The 19,579-nt window shown below is 32.9% G+C and overlaps 2 protein-coding genes across 2 annotated transcripts in view; one reads left to right on the top strand and one right to left on the bottom strand.

Moving 5' to 3' along the window:
* tn (thin) overlaps positions 1-19,579 on the bottom strand; it is a 167,231-nt gene that overhangs the window by 117,034 nt on the left and 30,618 nt on the right. The window lies entirely within an intron of this gene.
* LOC135961444 (V-type proton ATPase 116 kDa subunit a 4-like) lies at positions 12,060-14,731 on the top strand. Its single transcript, XM_065512945.1, has 2 exons — positions 12,060-14,306; positions 14,379-14,731. Exons 1-2 carry the CDS (start codon positions 12,062-12,064, stop codon positions 14,729-14,731), a joined length of 2,598 nt encoding a protein of 865 aa, XP_065369017.1. The 5' UTR covers positions 12,060-12,061.

Here is a 19,579-nt window from a genome sequence, read left to right as displayed (position 1 = left end):
AACCAAGAGTTAAAATATCAACGGAAGCTCTCAAATTTTGTTCCAAAATGGATTTGTACTGATAACGATCCATATTATCCTCAATAAACTCTAACTTTCCCACTCCAGAAGCAGCGACAGTACCCCAAACCATCACACTGTCAACACCATGCTTAACTGTAGCGAGTAAGTTTTTCGGATCCATTCACTTCCAAATATGTTATACTTCAACTCATCAGTGAACAAAACTCGCTTCCAGAATTCCATGTCCTTTTCAAAGTGCTTTTGGGCGAATTCTAAACGAAGTTTGCGATCCGTTCGCTAATTTACGAGGAGTTCTGCTTTAATTACCATTATTATTTAAGGTTATTTGAACTGTTCATGAACAAACAATATCTTCTGATCTTGTTGCGAGTTCTTTTGTGGTATTTACTTTTGAGTTTTTGTTGACTTCTTTTAAAATGAAGATTAAATCTCTACGATGTAGTTTCTTTGGGCGACCACTTCGCAGCTTGTTTTTAACTCTACCAGTGTTTTCAAAGTTACTGAATATTGTTTGAACTGTAGACTTAATAAATTGCATGCTTATCTGTTATTATTCATAAAAACCAGGACATGCTGTGGTCGTATGTAGACTTTTGTCAATGTTTTTTTTATTGTTTTTTATGAATAATTTTGCAAGTTTACATTGCAACAACATTTTTTTTTTGGTGCATAGCAATAAAAATAGATTTCAAACAAAACTGCATTTTTATTTTTTTATTTACCGGGTTTTCTCTAATAAAGTGGCAAAAATTGTGGTCCTACGTAGACTTATGTCGACCACTGTATGTTAATGGCCTGGGGAATTTTTAATAACTTTAATATTTTTTAAACAATTTCTGTTTTTATGGCTCATTAGAACGACAATCACGTACACATTTCTATACATTTTAATTAAATTGCAAAAGTAATTTTTTAATGGCAACATTTTTACAAAAACTGAAAAAATTGCATTTTTTCCCCTTGTAAATGCATCTTAAAAAATTACTTAACCCCAACCTATTTACCTAACATTTTTCCAGGATGATCTTTTTACCAATGTTCACCAAACTAAGGGGTGAGACTGGCCAAAATCCAACTTTTGTTTATTTAGGGCCACCCTAAGTTTCATATCTGGCCGCTTATTCTGTGCGTTTTTCGGTCAATGCTCGCTTAAAATGAATCATGTTCCCTATGATGGTCTGGTTCAGTAGCTCATTATAGATAGGACCCTTTCGCTCCAACCATATACTGAGAATTACCTTAGCGTCATGGATATTTTGCTTTGGAGTCGATTCAGCTGGTTGGCCGGGCTTCACATACATGGATCCATTTTTAATCGCAAGTAATGATTCGGTGTAAAAATTCTTTTCTTTCATAGCGTTCAAGCCTCGACTTTCTAGGTCTCTGAGCTTCAATTCCCCTGCTTTTGGATGAATCCTGCTGCTTGAAAACGTTTTGAAATTGCTGCTTGATTAGCTCCCACTGATTTTGCATGCTCTTGTTTAGTTTTACAAAAATCTTCACGGAGTAATGCCTCCAATTCTTTGTCATCAAATTATTTTGGCTGTCCTGTGCGATCTTTGTCTTCAGTGTCAAAATCAACATTTCTGAACCGCACTGACCATCTCTCTCACGTTAGAACCGATGAAATATATTTACGATAAGCTTCGGTGAGAAATCGGTGTGCTTTAGCGGCACTTTTTTCAAATTAATGAAATAAAGCTAAACTTGACACAAAATTCGACATTTTCGAAGCAAAAAAAACAAAACTTGGATGTTTACACCATAGAGAACATAGAGCGGAAACTAGAAAAAAACTCAAACAAAAAAATTAATCAAAATAATCACACATACGAGTGTTGTTTTTGTTTTTACATAGTTTTTTCTACTAATACATTCTCACCACTTAGGTTTCTGACAACTGAATTAGGTCTTTGACATGAGAGTTTCCGCTCTATGTCTATTCTCTATAAGTGAGAATAAATGACAGATATGTAATTCCGTTTGTGGTTTCCACAAACGGAAGTTCCATAAAGTCTGGATCGTTATAGATAGAGGACTCGATATAGCCATGTCCGTCTGTTATATTCCAGGAAGAAATTTGTATGAGAGCTAGGAGAAATCAGAAATCGATTCTCTTACCATATTTAATAGTGTTTTAGGTTTGTTCTCTTATCAAAGTAACAATGGTTATGCTTTTATCAGCTTTTATATTTAAAGCAAATAGCAAAACATTTTCGGAAAAAATCTACTTTTTTGGAGGCTGTGCCACATTTTCCTCCATAACTCTGGTTCTGGATCGCTTTTACTCATGTTCAATACTAAACATTTGTGATCAATAAAAAATATTTGAGGAAAATTACATGGCAGGACTTAGCTAAATCGTCTTACAATTTAATAAGGACCCAGAATATACAGGGTGGCGCAGAATGAACTTTGGTTTGAATTCTTTATAATTTGTTTAATTATTATTTGTTCTTTGTTTTCATTTCAGCATTTTGTGAAATTAAAAATGAATCACTTTACAATCGAACAACGAACAAAAACAATTGAATTTTATTTGTCAAACCAACAATCAATTTATTGGCAAAACATGCATATCTTCGTCATTTTAATGTGCGCATTAAACCTACAGCGTCAACAATAAACCATTTGATTGGAAATTTTCTTAAAGAACCCTTCCTGGTGCCGGAAGACCTCCTACCGTGAACACTGCCCTAAATATTGAACGTGCACGGGAAAGGAGACGTTCGACACAACTGGGGCTAACACGGCGGTTGCTGCAGAAGAATTGAAGTGCAAGAATTGAAGACGACAGACTACCAGCAATGGCTTGAAGCTGAGGAAAATCCAGAATTTATTCACAATTTTATAATGAGCGATGAAGCCCATTTCCTATTAAATGGCTATGTTAACAAGCAAAATTGCTGGATTTAGGCTATGGAGAATCCAAGAGCAGTTCATTAGCGACAATTATACCCACTTAAGTATACTGGGACATCGTTCCTTAAATGGTCATTCTGAGCTATCGGTCATGAAGTTAGAATACATCAATACCTTTATTAGGAATAGCAATTGGCTAATCAAGCCAGATACGGGAATCTCCACGGTGTGACCTAATATCCGTCAAATGACTGGTGCTTACTATTCTCCTCACTTATCTACATCTGACCACCTTCCTCTCTACATCTTCTACTCCTTTATTGTATTTTTTATTGTTTGGACACACGTGAGCTGCTCTCTTTCCTGTCTCTACCTGTGTACTGTTTGTTGCGGTTTATCGTCCGAAAGGATAATTGGCCTACATTGGTGTTTTTTTCATTCTGTCAACGGTGGTGCATATCGGACGATTTTGGAAAATTTTGTTTGACCAGCTATGGAAAACTATCCAAACAAGTGCCTCAATGTCTTTGATAAGGGACATATTCGCCGTATGTATTATTTCGCGCACAAGCTACTTTAACTGTCCTCCACGCTAACCGGATTTAACAGCTCCTGACAGTTTTCTTTGGTGATATTTGAAAGAAAGATTGTATGTTAACAACCCAAGAACCATTCCCCAGTTAAAAATCAACATTCGATATGAAATCATGACCGTTACATCCGAAATTTTGAGAAAAGTTATGGAAAATATGTCACTTCGTATTTTAAAGCTAATCGAAAAAAATTCTCCAATAAAATAGAATTCATTAAATTCATTTAAAATTCGTAAAACCAATTCAGCTAATTAATATTTAAAAAATCCACCAAAATGTGTGTTTTTCCACTTTTCGAAATTCCTTCATGATCTTGATCTGATGTTTAATATGAATTAGAAACATGTTGCTGCAACATTTACAGAATTTATATAGTAAACAGTATAAACATTCAGCAAGTGCAAAACAATTTCGTATGGGCTCTCTTGCATCCAATCTTTATCTTTTTAGTTTTACTGCAGGCAGGAGAACGATCGCCTGAATGTGTTTATGGCAGAAACATGTCTGACAACAAAAAAGATATAATTTAATAGCAACACAACAAAAATAAAAATAAAAATATACGCAAACACAGATACATACAAACATAAAATACAAAAATTTTTACAAACGCAAAACGTTTTAAAACGGAAAAATATATATTTCTTCAGTTTGGCACCGATACAAAAACAAAAAAAAAGAGACAGACATCAAGAACGCGCATAAAGCAATAACAAAGGTAATGATTTAAAAGATGATGATGCCACTAACAAAAAATAAAACCAACAAAGACAAATCTTTTACTTGTTCATTTGTAGCTACATATCTAGCAGATACTTGAACAGACGCACAACACACAAATTCCAATAATAACAAACAACATGAACATGAAAAACATTCAACAAGATAAATATATTTTTATGTGTTCGTTTGTCTTTTTTGTTCTTTTTTTATTCTTCCTTACTTTTTCTATAATTTGTTCTTTGTTGTTATATTTTCCGCTGTTTGATTGCTTGTGTTCTTGTAATTATAGGAAGTAATTTTTTGGGTGTCGCTTATAATGTTTATAAACATGTGCATATGGAAATTTGTGTATATAAACATAAGGAGATCTAACAAAATATTGTTTATTTTGAGATATCTTGTCTAGAAATGGCCGACAGATTTTATTATAAAACCAATTTTCTTTAAATGGTTTCAGAAAACCAAGTAGTACAGCAAAAACATGGCCACTTCATACCGTCTGCATTACTTAGAAGTAGTTGGGTAATGACTAATTTATTAACTGTTATCTAACTGCTTACTTTTTAGTTATTGCCATGCACATATTCCGGTTTTTATAATAACAGCTCCTGTAAGACCTAACTGTCAGTGTGTTATTTAAGTCATTACTGGTAACCAGTTTTATTGATACCAAAGTTATAATATATTTACAAGCAGTTTATGCTAAGTACTGCCGTATTCAAGTAATGAGTTATAATGTTATTGTGCAAGTAGTGAAATGTCAGAATTTATTACTTTAACACATCCCAATAGGCACTTTTACTGGAATTCAAGTTGAAAGCAAGTGTAATTCAAGCTTTGAATTATAGTCAAGCAATTTAATTACAGTTGTATTACACTCTATTTCAATAGTATTCTCCAGTAAAAAGGAAACATAATTCAAGCCATATGTGTTTTTGTTTGAAAAACATTTAATTTTTCAAATATTTTTCAAGTTTAAAGCATAATTACATTTTCATTCAAGTCAAATTCCAACTATAAGATCAAGTGCTTGAATTTTAGGGGCTATGATGCTTACTGGGATTATTTCAAATTAAAGTTTCTGCTGGAAAACTTTTACTTTTTTGAAAAATATTTTAGAACTGCACTAATTGAGCCATCTTAATATATACTTATATAGCTATAAATATATTATGACAAGTTCACAGCACAGACATATGTATGTAAATACCAGGAAAAATTTATCTTTTTAATAACAATTTTAAAGATTTCTTTGTAAATTTTATTTTATAATTTGTTGACAACAAAATCTTTATGTTATTGTGCAAATTGCACTTAAAATTTTATTATATTTTTATGAGAAAATTTTATAATTTTTCTGTTAACGATCAACCATATTTTTTAAAAAGGTAATTTGGAAAAAGAGAACAGAAAAAATGTTTAAATAATTTTTCTTAGTATTTATAACTTTTTCTGGAAATCCCCTTCAGTCATGATGAAGCATATCTTAGAGATCATTACCCATTGCAAAGCATTGCATTGATTTGTAATTAATCATATCGTTAGCTTAGTGGGATTATTCGCTCTAAAATTTAAACGACTACGATCTCTAAATCTGCCCAAAGAGGCTATCCCCAGGGGGTGTCCTATCTTAACTGTTGTGGAACTTGGCCATAAATTGTCTTCTTAGGAAATTAGAATCCCTAAACTACAAAACTGTTGCCGATAATGAAGCAGTGGCAGTTTCAGGGATTAATCTGGACACGATATCGCAATGACTGCACGCAGAGAAAAAATATAATTGGGCGTGGTTGCTGTAACCATTTAAATAGTGTTATGATGAATAATTTTATCATAATATGTTGTTCTCAGATTATGATAAGCCTTGAGCTGAGAGCAACAGCTGTAACCATATATATGGTTGATACAATGTGATTCATAAATTAACCATATTATGGTTACCACAATCATGTAAATGGTTACTGTGACTATAATATAGTTAAAGAATTTTAACAATATTGAAATGGTTACAGTAACCATGTCCAACTATATTTTTTCTCTGCGTGTGGAGACGTCACTCGATATACTAAATCTATAGTAGTTTCAGTGTAAATCCTAGCAAAACTGAACTTGCGAACTGACTGAGCGCAACCGTATTGTTGCTCTCGGATAGTGCAACATATCCGGCAAGAGCATCTAAAGCAATAAAGTTTATATATTTCTGCAAAAGGGCCATAGGCACGAGATGGGGCAATAGATAAGACCTCTAAGCATGGCAATCCTTATAACAGGTGCATTGCTTACTACCGCGACAAATTAGATTTTCACACTACATAATTGGTTATTAGTAGATCTAATAGCCGAGAACCTGGCACTGAACACTGACTTCAGGTTCAACTCATGGAATTATAGATCCCATGGACTTGCTTGCATAATAGAAAGTATTCCAAATCATCCTGATCAAATTGATTATTTCAACCCTAGACACTTTTTCCTGAGGAACTTCGATTTTCGATTTTTCAATCAATTCCAGTATGGAATCTGATGATGGTCTACCTCTTGGTTTAATGTTGCTATGTATCGATCGATATGGAAGGATCTCAAATTAACAGGGAAAGAGCTGCCGGAGGTGTCTACATTCCTAAATATAGGATAAGAATGTCCTTTAGATGGGATAAGAATGTCCCAAATAGATGTAGTATTCTTCAGGCCGAGGTATCGGCCATTAGAAGATCGTCCAACTAGTTCAGATATTACAGGATATCTAGTAGGGATATTCGTAAATATACGTACAGTAATCTACAATCAAATCAAATAAGATGGCGAGACATTCAACAGATGTACCCACTTGGATACGTGGACACCGGGATAATGAAGGCAATTGCATTGCTGATAACTTGGCGGCAATAGGAGCCTCGATTTCGGAAGATGAAATAGACTTCCTATGTGCCATTCCGCTGTCGACGTATAAGCATCAGATAAATAATGTTTATTATGAACTTGCCAAAACAAGGTGGGGTAATAAATCCCCCTAGCATGATATGGCCAGAGTTGGATTGTAAATGCACGTCTTATCTACTTAGTTTACAAGGAATACGACATAGCATTGCAATTTCGGTATACATGCTGCAAGATTTGGGATGCCTCACCACGACTTCTGCAGGAGTTGTCAAAATAAGGAGGAGGAAGACACCATCTTACACTTTTATTGCAATTGTCCTGCATTGGGCGATCTGCGTGCCAGGCTTTTAGGCTAACGATAATTTAGTAATCTCTCCAAAATATCTGGGAAGGTGCGTAGAAGCCTTTATTAGGAAAAGCAGGTGGTTTAATAAGAGCGAGCATGCAAATGGCACCTCATAGCGACCCCGCAACTGTAGCATGATGTTCAGCGCTCTTTGAATTCATCTCTCTTCTAACTACTATCTATATTTTCTCTTGCTAACTCTACTCTCACTCTTCTTTTACTTCTTTCTTCCTCAGGTAACACAAAGAGAACCCAAGTGATCTGTACAAGACGAAAGGCTGACTGGCTGTCCATGTAAACCTTCTGAGCAAAGGTCCCATTTTTGAAGACATTTCGAACAAATTTGGACCAAGGACCAAGCCTATTGAAATTGGCAGAAAACCATTTAGCCCCCATACAAATGTCCACCCCAATAGGACATTATCGGTAATAAATGTTTAATTTATATAGGTATCTTACAAAATTTGGCTCAAAACAAGTTTGTATATACGAAAGCCATGCCATAGCTTCCTCTACCGAAAATCATTCAGAAAAATAAACTATTGAAATTTTAAAACTAAAATTTTCTTGTTCAGTGTAGGGCATTATATGATCGACAATACTTTATAACTTGTTTAAATTTCTTTTGCCCCAAAACTGGAAACTACAAATAAAATGTACAACCTCTAAAAGTTAATCGATTTTGCTGAACTTTTCAGCATTTGATTTTTAGATGATGGAGAACAATTTTAGAATAGCAAACATTGATAGGATTACCCTAAGCTATATTCTTCACTTCCATTTCTCTAACATTAAGGATACAGAGCAAATTTACATTAAATTATTATCTTTATACTCGTATTTCCTCTTTGTGGTTCAGTTCTATACATTTGCTCTGATTTTTTTGATATATATCATAAACAAATGTAATTGTTTAAATATTTTCAACAAACAATTTATCAAACAAGCTAATAATTCATTAAATATACAAAATATTATATACAAAACAACACGTTGTATATACAGACACTCTGACATAAATATTTACATTTTCTGAATTGACGTCATTAGTTCGTCAATGATATTTTGTATATAAAAACAAAACAAAATATTATTAATATTCTTTTATATTCCATGTAGATATGTAGATAATAATTTAATAATTTAAAATAACAAAGCCCGCAAGATATTTCCTTTGGACTAGTTTATATCGTGGGATTCTATGCAAAAATTCATATGCAAAATTGTTGAGGAAAACATACAGCAGTCTTCTTTTACTCAGTATTTACAGATTAAGCCATACTATCTTGTATTATATTTAAAAATACTTGTTTTAAGTCTCTTAAAAACAAATTATTAATAATAATATTACTAAATAGTTTAAATTGTCAAATACACATTTTTGAAAAAACTATAGATAGCCCTTTTTGAATATAAGACCTTGACTATACCCATTAATGAATTATATATGTCATTATATGGTGCATCCTTGCTTCTTCTATTATGAAGTTCTACTACTGTGAAAAAAGGTATAATTTTTTCTGGGAATTTTCATTTGTATTTATCATACTTGTGCTACAGATTGACCACAGTATTCTCTTTGATGTTGGATTTCAATGCATGTAAAGATATTAGGGTGGCCTTTGTATTAGACTTTTTCATTTTACGGTGCTCTCAAGGTCTAAAATTTTTCTCCGTCTTTTAAAACCCAAATGCTGAACATTTAAGCAAACTAAGACAACGTTTTGCTTAAACGAGAGCCAAAACGATATGTCTTTTGTCAAAATCCAAATTCATGAGAATCAGCCATATGTGTTAAAAGAGAGTAATTTTGTTGAATACCATTCAAGACATTTCTCTCTCTTTACCTTCTATATATGGGGTGTTTTTTACGCTAGATAGAACTTACGGAAGTGTTAACTGTCATACTGCGCTCTGTCACTTTTTGACATTTATGATCAGTATACTCATGATCAGCTTGAACAAAGCAACCAAATTATCAAAATTTACTGTTTTATAACAAAATTTAACCGTTTATTTCAAAAGCCAGTCAAGCAACAAATTATTGATTTTGAGTAAATCAAAGAAAACTTCCCAGCTACCTAAAAATTACCTTTACAAAATTGATATTTTTTCCTATGAAAGTTATCCAATTGTGTAACAGTTTAATAAACATAAAGCTTTTTTTTATCTATATTAAGAAATATTTAAAAAATAATATAAAGATTGCACTTGACTAAATTTCATATAAAATATTCTAAATATTTTAACATCATATTCATCATACACACGTTCTACAGTACACCATAATATTTGTTTTTCATTAAACGATGCATTTACCTTTATAAAACAGTAATCGCCCAATAACTAAATTTTTGTTATTTTGTAGCTTGACTGGTTTTTGAAATAAACGATTCAATTGTGTTCAGCGACGAGGCTAATTTGTGGCTTAACGGGTTTGTTAATAACCAAAATTGCCGCATATAAAGTGAGACCAATCAACTGTTGTTGATTGATGTAATGAAGCCTAAAGGCTTCATTACATCCAAAAAAAATTGTCAGTTTGGTGCTGATAATACGGACCTAATTTTTTTAAAAATTAACATCATATTCATATTCATCATACACTCGTTCTACATTACATTCTGCTTCCGTTGTATGCCATTGAGAAAAAGGTCCCATAAAACTTTTAGCTTATCCAACCAAATAAACCCTACTTGAGCTTGTAAGTCTTTAATTTTTTTCACATTTATTCCGACTTATAACATTTATGAAAAAATAGATTAGGGCCTACATAGGCAGATACCAGTCAAGCGCTGTCACTTGACTTCTTTTTGCAATAAACAGGGATTTCTCTTTGCTTCACCATAATAGGGGGCAGGGATTTCTCTTTGCTTCACCATAAGAGGGGGTAGTATTTATTTGCTTTGCCTTTAATGATGCATTTACCTTTATAAAACAGTAATCGCCCAATAACAAAATTTTTGATTTTTTGTAGTTTGACTGGTTTTTGAAATAAAGGATTCAATTGTATTCAGTGATGAGGCATATGAAGTGATGACAACATCGGACCTCATTTCTTTAAAAACTAAGCTGGAGCTCACGATACCGCAACACGATCAATGATTTTTTGTTTGAAAAAATGGATGGCATTGATCCGGTCGAGACGTAGTTTCAACAGGATGGTGATACGTGTCTTACGGCGATAACTTAATTTCGAGAAACGGACCAGTCAATTATCTCGCATATTTTCTGTGGGCCCATGTAAAGTCACTAGTTTATGCTGAAAATTATTTTTTTGAATTAGAAAATGTAAAATTTAGAATTTGAGATTATCAAGTTATAATGTTTTAATGATGTTAGATAATTAATATATTTTATATTTAAAGAGGTAAAAGGTAAATGAAATTAAATTAATTTTTAAAATTTTCTGTACAATATTGCTATTTTGCTACCAAAATTCGAAAATTCAAATTAAATGTGAAGCCTCCAAACGTTATAAGAACTTGTTTCAATATAAGGGCCTCCCTAATTTACTTACATACATTAGAGTTCCTCGATTTGTATAAAACCCAACAAATTTGAAATTGTAGTATCCTTGAAATAAAGATTGAAATGCTTTCCCAAAATATATCGGCACAATTTATCAGTTTTTGCTTAATTTCTCTACGAGTCACTCTAATGTACATATACAAAATTTTCATTAAAATGAAACATATTAATATTATACTGTCATATTTATGTACATTCATACATATATTTCATTATTTTGATTGAGCCATAAAACATTTGGTTAATGGCTTTCTGATGATGGCCAAAATCAACATACAGCTCATCTCATGAGAAATGGGGTTACTGGCTCATATCTTGTTTTTCAAACCAAAATAATATTTATTAAAATTGAATGGTAATAAAAGTATTTTTTTTCATTTTAAACAAACATTATTTTTAAACAACGTCATTGGCGTTTTCATCAAACTAAAAAAATAAATAATGAGAAAATGCAGTAAATAGAAATGCAACAAATATGTAGCAATCGCTGTACAGTATAAGATTATAAAGTTTATTTGAAAATTCAGCTGTGATATGGTTGAAAGTGTCATTATTAATAACACTGCAAAAATATGCAGGAATGCTCATATATTTTTTCCACTTCAAAGGCATACGAATGTCGCGTTCGTGACCTTCATAATGGACATATGAATGAAATTTTATGATTTTTTTTTGGTATCCAGTAGAGTATTCAATCGATTAACAGTTAATCGGTTAACCGATTAATTTTTGGTCGGTTAACTGTTCGAATAATTCAAAATTACCGATTTTCATCATACATTCTTGGTTTTTGGCAACTGAGTTAGGTCTTTGACATGAGTGTTTCCGCTCCCCATAGAGATATACATTCTCATGAATTAGGTTTTTGAAGACAAACTTAGGTTTTTCGCTCTCAAATACCCATCTAGTTGTCATCTATTCCTCTAAACGGATTAGGTTTTGCTAAAATTTTCAGATAACGAAGAGCAATTTTAGAGCTTGGAAATATCGCAAATCTCAATAGCAAGGACCGCCCTAATGTCAAATCAAATAATTTCCATTTACTTCTCAAATAAAAATTTGTATTGAATTAAATTTTATAAACCTGCCACAAACAAAGAAAATGTCATTCTTTCGCAGCGAAGCCATGTCCTTGTGCCAAATAGTCTTACACACCGAATCCGCCTTTAATTGCCTAATTGAATTGGGTTACGAGGGGAAAGTGCAATTTCGCAATATTTACGATGGCAATCCGGTGGCAAATAATCAATTCAACACAGAAATAAAACGATGCCACGAATTAAAACGTATAATTAGTCAATTGCAACAAGAGATTGATGATTTCAATATAAACACTATTATTTATCCGGATGTTGATGAAGACGAAATACCGGAGGCAGATGATTTAAAAACTATAGAGACAACAGTGCAACCAATCTATGAGGAGTTAATGCAAATGGCCAGCAATTTTGAGGTTTTGAAAAGGCAACACCAACAGTTGGGGGAACGTTTGCAGGTGGTAGAAAAGGCAGATGGATTTTTGGGGGCCAAAGGTCAGGCCCAGCAAGCGGTAATGGCCTGGTCGGACAGTGTCATAAGATTGCTAATGAAGAATGAATTTAATGACGATTCAGGGGAGAGTATACATTTGTCATTTTTTACCGGCTCTATACCAGTAGAGAGATTTCGGACTTTTGAGATCATTTTGTGGAGGGTAACAAGAGGTTATTTCTATATAAAACATGAGGAAATGCTTGCAACAGCGGAGGAAAACAATTCAAGGAAATATGTTTTTATGGTATTTTTTGTGGGCCAAGAGTTAAAGAAAATAATTAGTAAAATATGCCAAGGTTTTGGCATAAAATTATTTGAATGTTCAGAATCCTTGCAAGAACGTCAAACAGAAACTAAGGAAATAAAACAGGAAATTGAAGACCTAAATGTGGTTATAGCGAAAAACCAAACACATCGTTTTAACTTATTGCTAATAGCCTCTGCCGATCTATATATCTGGCATGTTAAGGTCAATAAAATGTTAATGGTTTATTATGTTCTCAATCGCATGGGCCGTGTAAAACACTTGCATATGACAAAGTATCTGCAGGCCGAATGTTGGATACCCAGCCAGGATCTAGCCGGTGTCAGATCCGCCTTGATATTGGGGGCCAGACGCACAGCTAAAGGTAGCTCTCGTGCCATGTTTATACCCCTGCTAAATGAAATACACAAACGCCATTTAACGGATGAGGATAAACCCACTTACTTTGTGGTGAATAAATTCACCAAAGGCTTTCAAAATCTAATCGATTCGTATGGTATAGCCCAATATCAGGAATTGAATCCGGCTCCTTATACCATAATAACATTTCCCTTCTTATTTGCCGTGATGTTTGGTGATATTGGTCATGGTTTAATAATGTTTTTATTTGGCCTATGGATGGTTTTGAAGGAAAAGTCTTTGGAGGAAAAGAATCGTTTTGCCACGGAACAAAGTGAAATTTGGAATATTCTCTTTGCTGGCCGTTATATTATTTTACTAATGGGAGCTTTTTCCATTTACACAGGCTTCATTTACAATGACATCTTTTCAAAATCGTTCAACATATTTGGTTCCTCTTGGCGGGCCAGTCTTAATAAATCCCAAGTTCAGGATTCTCATTATGTTCAACTGGATCCCTATGATCAGCAGCACTATTTAGGTACTCCTTATGTTTTTGGCATGGATCCGGTATGGGATGCTTCGGGGGAAAATGCAATTATTACCTTTAATTCTTTAAAAATGAAGCTGGCCATTATTTTGGGAGTGTCGCAAATGAGTTTTGGTCTAATACTCTCGGCTTTTAATTACATACATAAGAAAAACTATGTGGATTTAATTTTGGTGTTTTTACCCCAACTCACTTTTCTTGTTAGCATTTTTGCCTATTTGGTATTTTTAATATTTTTCAAATGGTTATACTATGGTGGCCATACCCAAACACCCTACAACTCGGCCTGTGCTCCCTCTATTTTAATAGTGTTCATTAATATGCTACTGATGAAGGGCCCCGAAGAGCCCCCACCAGGCTGCGATACCTGGATGTTTGAGTTGCAACCTTATTTACAAATGATTTTACTGTCGTTGGCTCTTATCTGTATACCGGTGCTATTGGCTGGCAAGCCTATCTATTTCATGATACAGGAAAAAAAGATTCAAAAGATTAAAAATGAAGCCTTAAGAAAAACTCGTACTCGCAATACCATGTCAGATATGAGAAAATCACTGCTGTACAATGTGGAGAGTTCGGTGTATGCTGTAAAATCGGAAATACCGCAAAGAGAATTGGATGAGAATAAAACCGATTTAAGTGAATTGTGGATACATTCGGGTATGAAGCTACTCTCTTTATGCCCACAATTGATCTTTATTTAAACAACTATTATTTTTTTTCTTATTCCAGGCATTCACTGCATTGAGAGCATTTTGGGTTCCGTATCTCACACTGCCTCCTATTTACGCCTGTGGGCTCTCTCACTGGCTCATGATCAGCTGTCCACTGTATTGTGGAATATGGTATTGAAAATAGGTCTAACTGGCAAACGCGGTTATTTGAATAGTTTGGTATTGTTTGTGGTGTTCATTTTCTGGTCAATTTTAACCGTGGCAATTTTGGTAGTAATGGAAGGTTTGTCGGCATTTTTACATACTCTGCGTTTGCATTGGGTAGAATTTCAATCGAAATTTTATGCTGGCAGTGGAGAAGTTTTTCAGCCATTTCGTTTTGAAAGGAGTTCACCTCAAACTGAAGATTGAATAATTCAATGGAAATTACTAGGTTTTTATTTAAGATTAATAAATCAAAATATTATATAAATCATTTAATTTTTCATTTCTATTTTGCGTAAATTTATATGTTAAATAAAATTTAAAATTATACTTTTTTTAAAATTTTTGATATTTTGTTTTTGCTTTCCATATAAATATCACTTTGGTGACGTGAGTTACAAAATTAGGGCCTTAAACTCAGTGCTTGTAATAAGACAGTAAGCAGTAGATTCTGATGAACTCATTTAATGGGAATTATCTTTTTCGTTTCACAATAAAAACCTGAAGAAACATTTCAATGAAAATTGTAGAAATTACAAAACAAAAGTATAACAAGAAGGAAAATCTCTACAACAACTACTCTCCCTCTTCTCACATACAAGTACTATGTGAATTCAACATACTTGAGATTTAACTGAGCCCAGCAGTTAAGCAAGTAGTCAATGTATCCACTTGGCTGACTCCAATTTATATATTTTGAGTCATTTGACGCCTATGTCCTCTTTTTACAGCAAAGAGAAGACAATTGGTTACTTTATACATCCCAGATAATCTAGCGTAAAGACAATTGTCACTTAAGTAACTCTAAGTAATCTAGAGTGTAGCCACTTTAAACATTTTGTGTGTAATTCGTACAAACTGGTTTTATACAAATTGTGTTGATAATTCTCATACAGTTTATTTTTAGTTTTGCTTTAGTATTCTGATATCCCATGTAACATAGTGTGAAGTCAATAGTCACTTTAGTGACCCTTAGTAACCTATAGTGAAGTCACTTTAAACCTTTATTTTGTACTGCACTTTAAATAGTATTTATTTTACCCACCAGAAGCAATCTATTGGAGAGTTGTCGGAGGAAGGTTTGTTTACAAGCCATCGTTTATTGGACTGGAAATGATATGTCTATTTAACTGACTATTTGAGATCAATTAGCACCCGTACATGGTAAAATAACTAGCTATGTAGCTGATCAACTAACCAGTTAGGCAGCTAGTAAGGTAACTGACTCTATGTACCCATTAAGCGAATCCAATGTGTTGACTACTTTGGGCCAACTATCATACAGTCTCACTGTAATAGGTAAACTCACTAGTTCGGGACAGTCTCCTAGAACTGCTGGGAGATGTCAAAAAGAAACTATGTAGCTGCACAGCGGTAAAATATGTGATAAACCTGCATGCATTCAAGAATTTCCAATTGTATTTCAGAAATTTCTAATCATATTTCAGGAAATTCTTAAAAACACAGGACTTACAATAGATGCCGTATCTTTTGAAAGCGGTTTTTGTTTTTAATAATCTACATGTCATTTTGAAATGTACATAGCTGTCATTAATTCTCACTTAGTTATTGAACATTATACTGTAAACAACAAAGTTTTATGTACCAACGAATCGTCATATGCGAGAAGTTTTATTTTACTTCTTTAATTTAAAAAAAAAGAATTTCCTCTGAAGCACACCAATTGCTCACCAAAGCTTATGGTGATTGTTTTCCATCGGTTTCAATGTGCGAAACAAGGTTTGTGCCGTTCTGAAGTGGTGATTTCGAAACGGAAGACAAAGATAGCGCAGACCAAATTTTGAAGCCCAAGACTTGGAGGCATACTACATGAAGATTGCTGTAAAACTCAACAAGAGCTTGCAATATCATTGACTCTACTCAAGCAGCGATTTCCAAATGTTTGGAGCAGGAAGACTCATTCAAAATTAGAGAAATTTGAAACCGAGAGACCTTGAATGAGACTGTTATAAAACTCAACAAGAGTTTGCAAAATCATTGGTAGCTACTAAGTCATCAATTTCAAAACGTTTTAAAGCAGCAGGATTCATCAAAAGGCATGGAAATTTGGTACCATACGAATTAAAACCGAGAGACATTGAATGACATTGAATGCTATAAAAGAAAATCGTTTTAGCACCGAATCATTACTTGCGATGAAAAATTTATCCATTTCGATAACCCGAAGCGTAAGAGATCTTATGTGAAGCCCGGCCAACCAATCGAATCGACACCAAAGACAAATATCCATGACACTAAGTTAATGCTCCGTATTTGGAGGGAGCAAAAAAGGTCATATCCATTATGAGCTGTTGAAATCTGATCAGACCATCACAGGAAACCTGTACGAATGCAACTGATTCGTTTGAAGAGGGCATTGGTCGAAAAACAGTAAACCGTAAACTTCCATCATAACTAGATCGGCCACATGTTGTAATACCTGTTAAAACGTATTTAAAATGAAGTGGTTGGGAAGTATGCTCTATAGTTCAGAGCGTGTACCTTTCGACTGCTATTTCTTTCGATCGATGCAGAACGCTCTCTCTGGGATACGCTTCATTGTGTAACAGATTATCCGATATTCTTTTGGCTCCGAATCCATATGTTGCCAGAAAGATGAGAAAAGGTCATAGCTAACAATGGTAAATAATTTGAATAAATTTATATTGTACAAATGTTTCAAAATATAAGATGAAAATTTAAAAAAATTACACATTTTTAAGTCATACAGCCAATATAAAATGGGCTACGATGCATTTTTCATACCGTACATCACCATAGCACATAGGTCTGGCGAACCACATTTTTTGGCCAAAACTCAAAACTCTTTTTCCTATATTTGTTGTTAGGATGTAGTAGCAAACACTTCAGATAAACAAAAAAAATATTTTGTTTTTACAAACTTCAATTAACCGTTATTCTATGAAGGGAGAAAGTTCAATGTTTTAAGTGCAGTGGTAAACTGAAACACGTGGTGTAATTTTTTGTTTTCTTTGAGTCACATATTACACGAAAATAAATAAACTTTTTAAGTCAGTTAGTTATGGATATTAATGATGATGGAAAGTAGTTAAATTTTTAATAGTGAAATATTCAATAAAAATTATGGTAATAAGAAATTACATAAAAAACTTTCATAACCTAAAAATCAGTGATTTTAACTTTTTATAAAAAAAATAGTATATAACTTATATAATTTCAACCGATTTCAACCAACCAAAAACGCACAAAATTACAGTGATATTTTGTGCTTACGAATCATCAATAACTTTCTGCTAGTTTTTGCTTATTTTGAAGAAATCAATTTTTGTTTCAGGAAACTTTTGCTTCAAAAATTATAATTTACTCATAATTATATAATGTATATAACATACATAATTTCAACCGATTTCAACCAACCAAAAACGCACAAAATTACAGTGATATTTTGTGCTTAGGAATCATCCATAACTTTCTGCTAGTTTTTGCTTATTTTTAAGAAATCAATTTTTGTTTCAGGATACTTTTACTTCAAAAATTGTGATTTACTCAGAGTTTGGCAGAGTGGAAGTGAAAAAAATAGAAAAAAGTTAAATTATTAAAAACTTAATAAAATATATGTTTTTTGTTATTAATTGTATCATTTGTATGAATTTATGTATATAAGTGAATATTTTAGTTTTGGCCAAAAAAAGTGGGTCGCCAGACCTATGTGCATAGTGGGTAGGGTATCATGCGTTTGTACTGATGTTTGCAGCGTCCAAAAATACCGAGCGAATCAGAATGATGTGCAAAAAAAGTCAAAAATTGTAAGTCTTGAGCAACAAAATATTTATTTTGATAGATATCCCACTCGCATCCAACTACGCGACCTAAAATATCTTAAAGGAATGGATCTAAGCTTTCTTTTGATCAAAAAATTTTTGAAAAGGACCATTTTGAAAAAAGAAAAGTCAAACATTTTATGTCTTGAGTTACAAAATATTTATTTTGATAGATATCCCACTAACCCCCATTAACACGAAGTCTGGTTATGCCTTAACTAATAGTTATACTGCCGGTTAAAATTATTTTTATATGAAAACTGTCAGTATAACTATTAGTTAAAACATAACCAGACTTCGTGTTACTGGGGGTAAGCGACCGAAAGGGTCTTCAAGGAAAATATATATCTATCTTGTTGAGCTAAAAAAAATAAAGAAGGGTCCATTTTGAAAAAAAAAGTTTTATGTTTTGAGTTACATAACATTTATTTTGATACATACCGAACTCGCATCCCACTAAGCGACCAAATAGGTCTTCAAGGAAAATATCTAAGCTTTAGTTTAAGAAAAAAAGAGGACCCATTTTGAAAAAAAAAGTCAAAAAAATTTTTGATTTCAGAAAAAAAAGAATTAAATTTTTTTTATTTTTTTTAAAATATTTTTTCTCGAAAGAAAGAAAGAGCTATCTAAACTATTTGGAACACATTTTGCTACGAACAATAGGTAATAAGTTACATGGATAAGAAAAAACACCTGCTTGGTCAAAATGTCAAATTTTGACCCCCTTTAACTCAGAGAGTTCTCGACCGATCTTGTTGAAAAATTGTGTCTAAATTACTATCCAATAGATCTAACCTAAATGCAAATTTCATTCCGATCGGAAGACATCGATTTCAAAAAATGGTTCACTTGACATGAAATGCCCCATATGTATAAACATCTATGGGTAAATAAAATACAAAAACTATTTTGAATTGAATTATTTTTTTAAATATCGCTGCTTTAAAAAAAATCGAAATTTCATATAAAATGTGGAAACTCTAAACTTTCATATTTTCAGAATTTGATTTTTAGATGACCTTGTAAGAGCCAAACTATGGTGTATGAGATACCTTGATTATTCTGAAGTTAATTGAATTATCGACCATTAGCGATGCATCCAGATTAACATTGCCCTCCCCAGACTGTGCATTTTAATATCCAACTTCACATAATATGTATCCCATTTAGCATTATAAACTGTTTAACATTTAAAAAAAAAATGGTTTTCTTTTATCCCTTAGAATGTATTTTTTAAAAAATTCAAGCAAAG

This window comes from Calliphora vicina, chromosome 5 (assembly GCF_958450345.1).
Source record: "Calliphora vicina chromosome 5, idCalVici1.1, whole genome shotgun sequence".
Classification (NCBI taxonomy): domain Eukaryota; kingdom Metazoa; phylum Arthropoda; class Insecta; order Diptera; family Calliphoridae; genus Calliphora; species Calliphora vicina.
The sequence above is the reverse complement of the archived record's forward strand: the minus strand, read 5'-3'. Positions and strand labels throughout refer to the sequence as shown.

Bases quoted from the DNA above. Each gene is read 5' to 3' on its own strand.
- LOC135961444 (XM_065512945.1), top strand. From the start codon at position 12,062: ATGTCATTCTTTCGCAGCGAAGCCATGTCCTTGTGCCAAATAGTCTTA. The intron at 14,307-14,378 runs GTATGAAGCTAC...TTCTTATTCCAG, and splicing joins TGAATTGTGGATACATTCGG to GCATTCACTGCATTGAGAGC.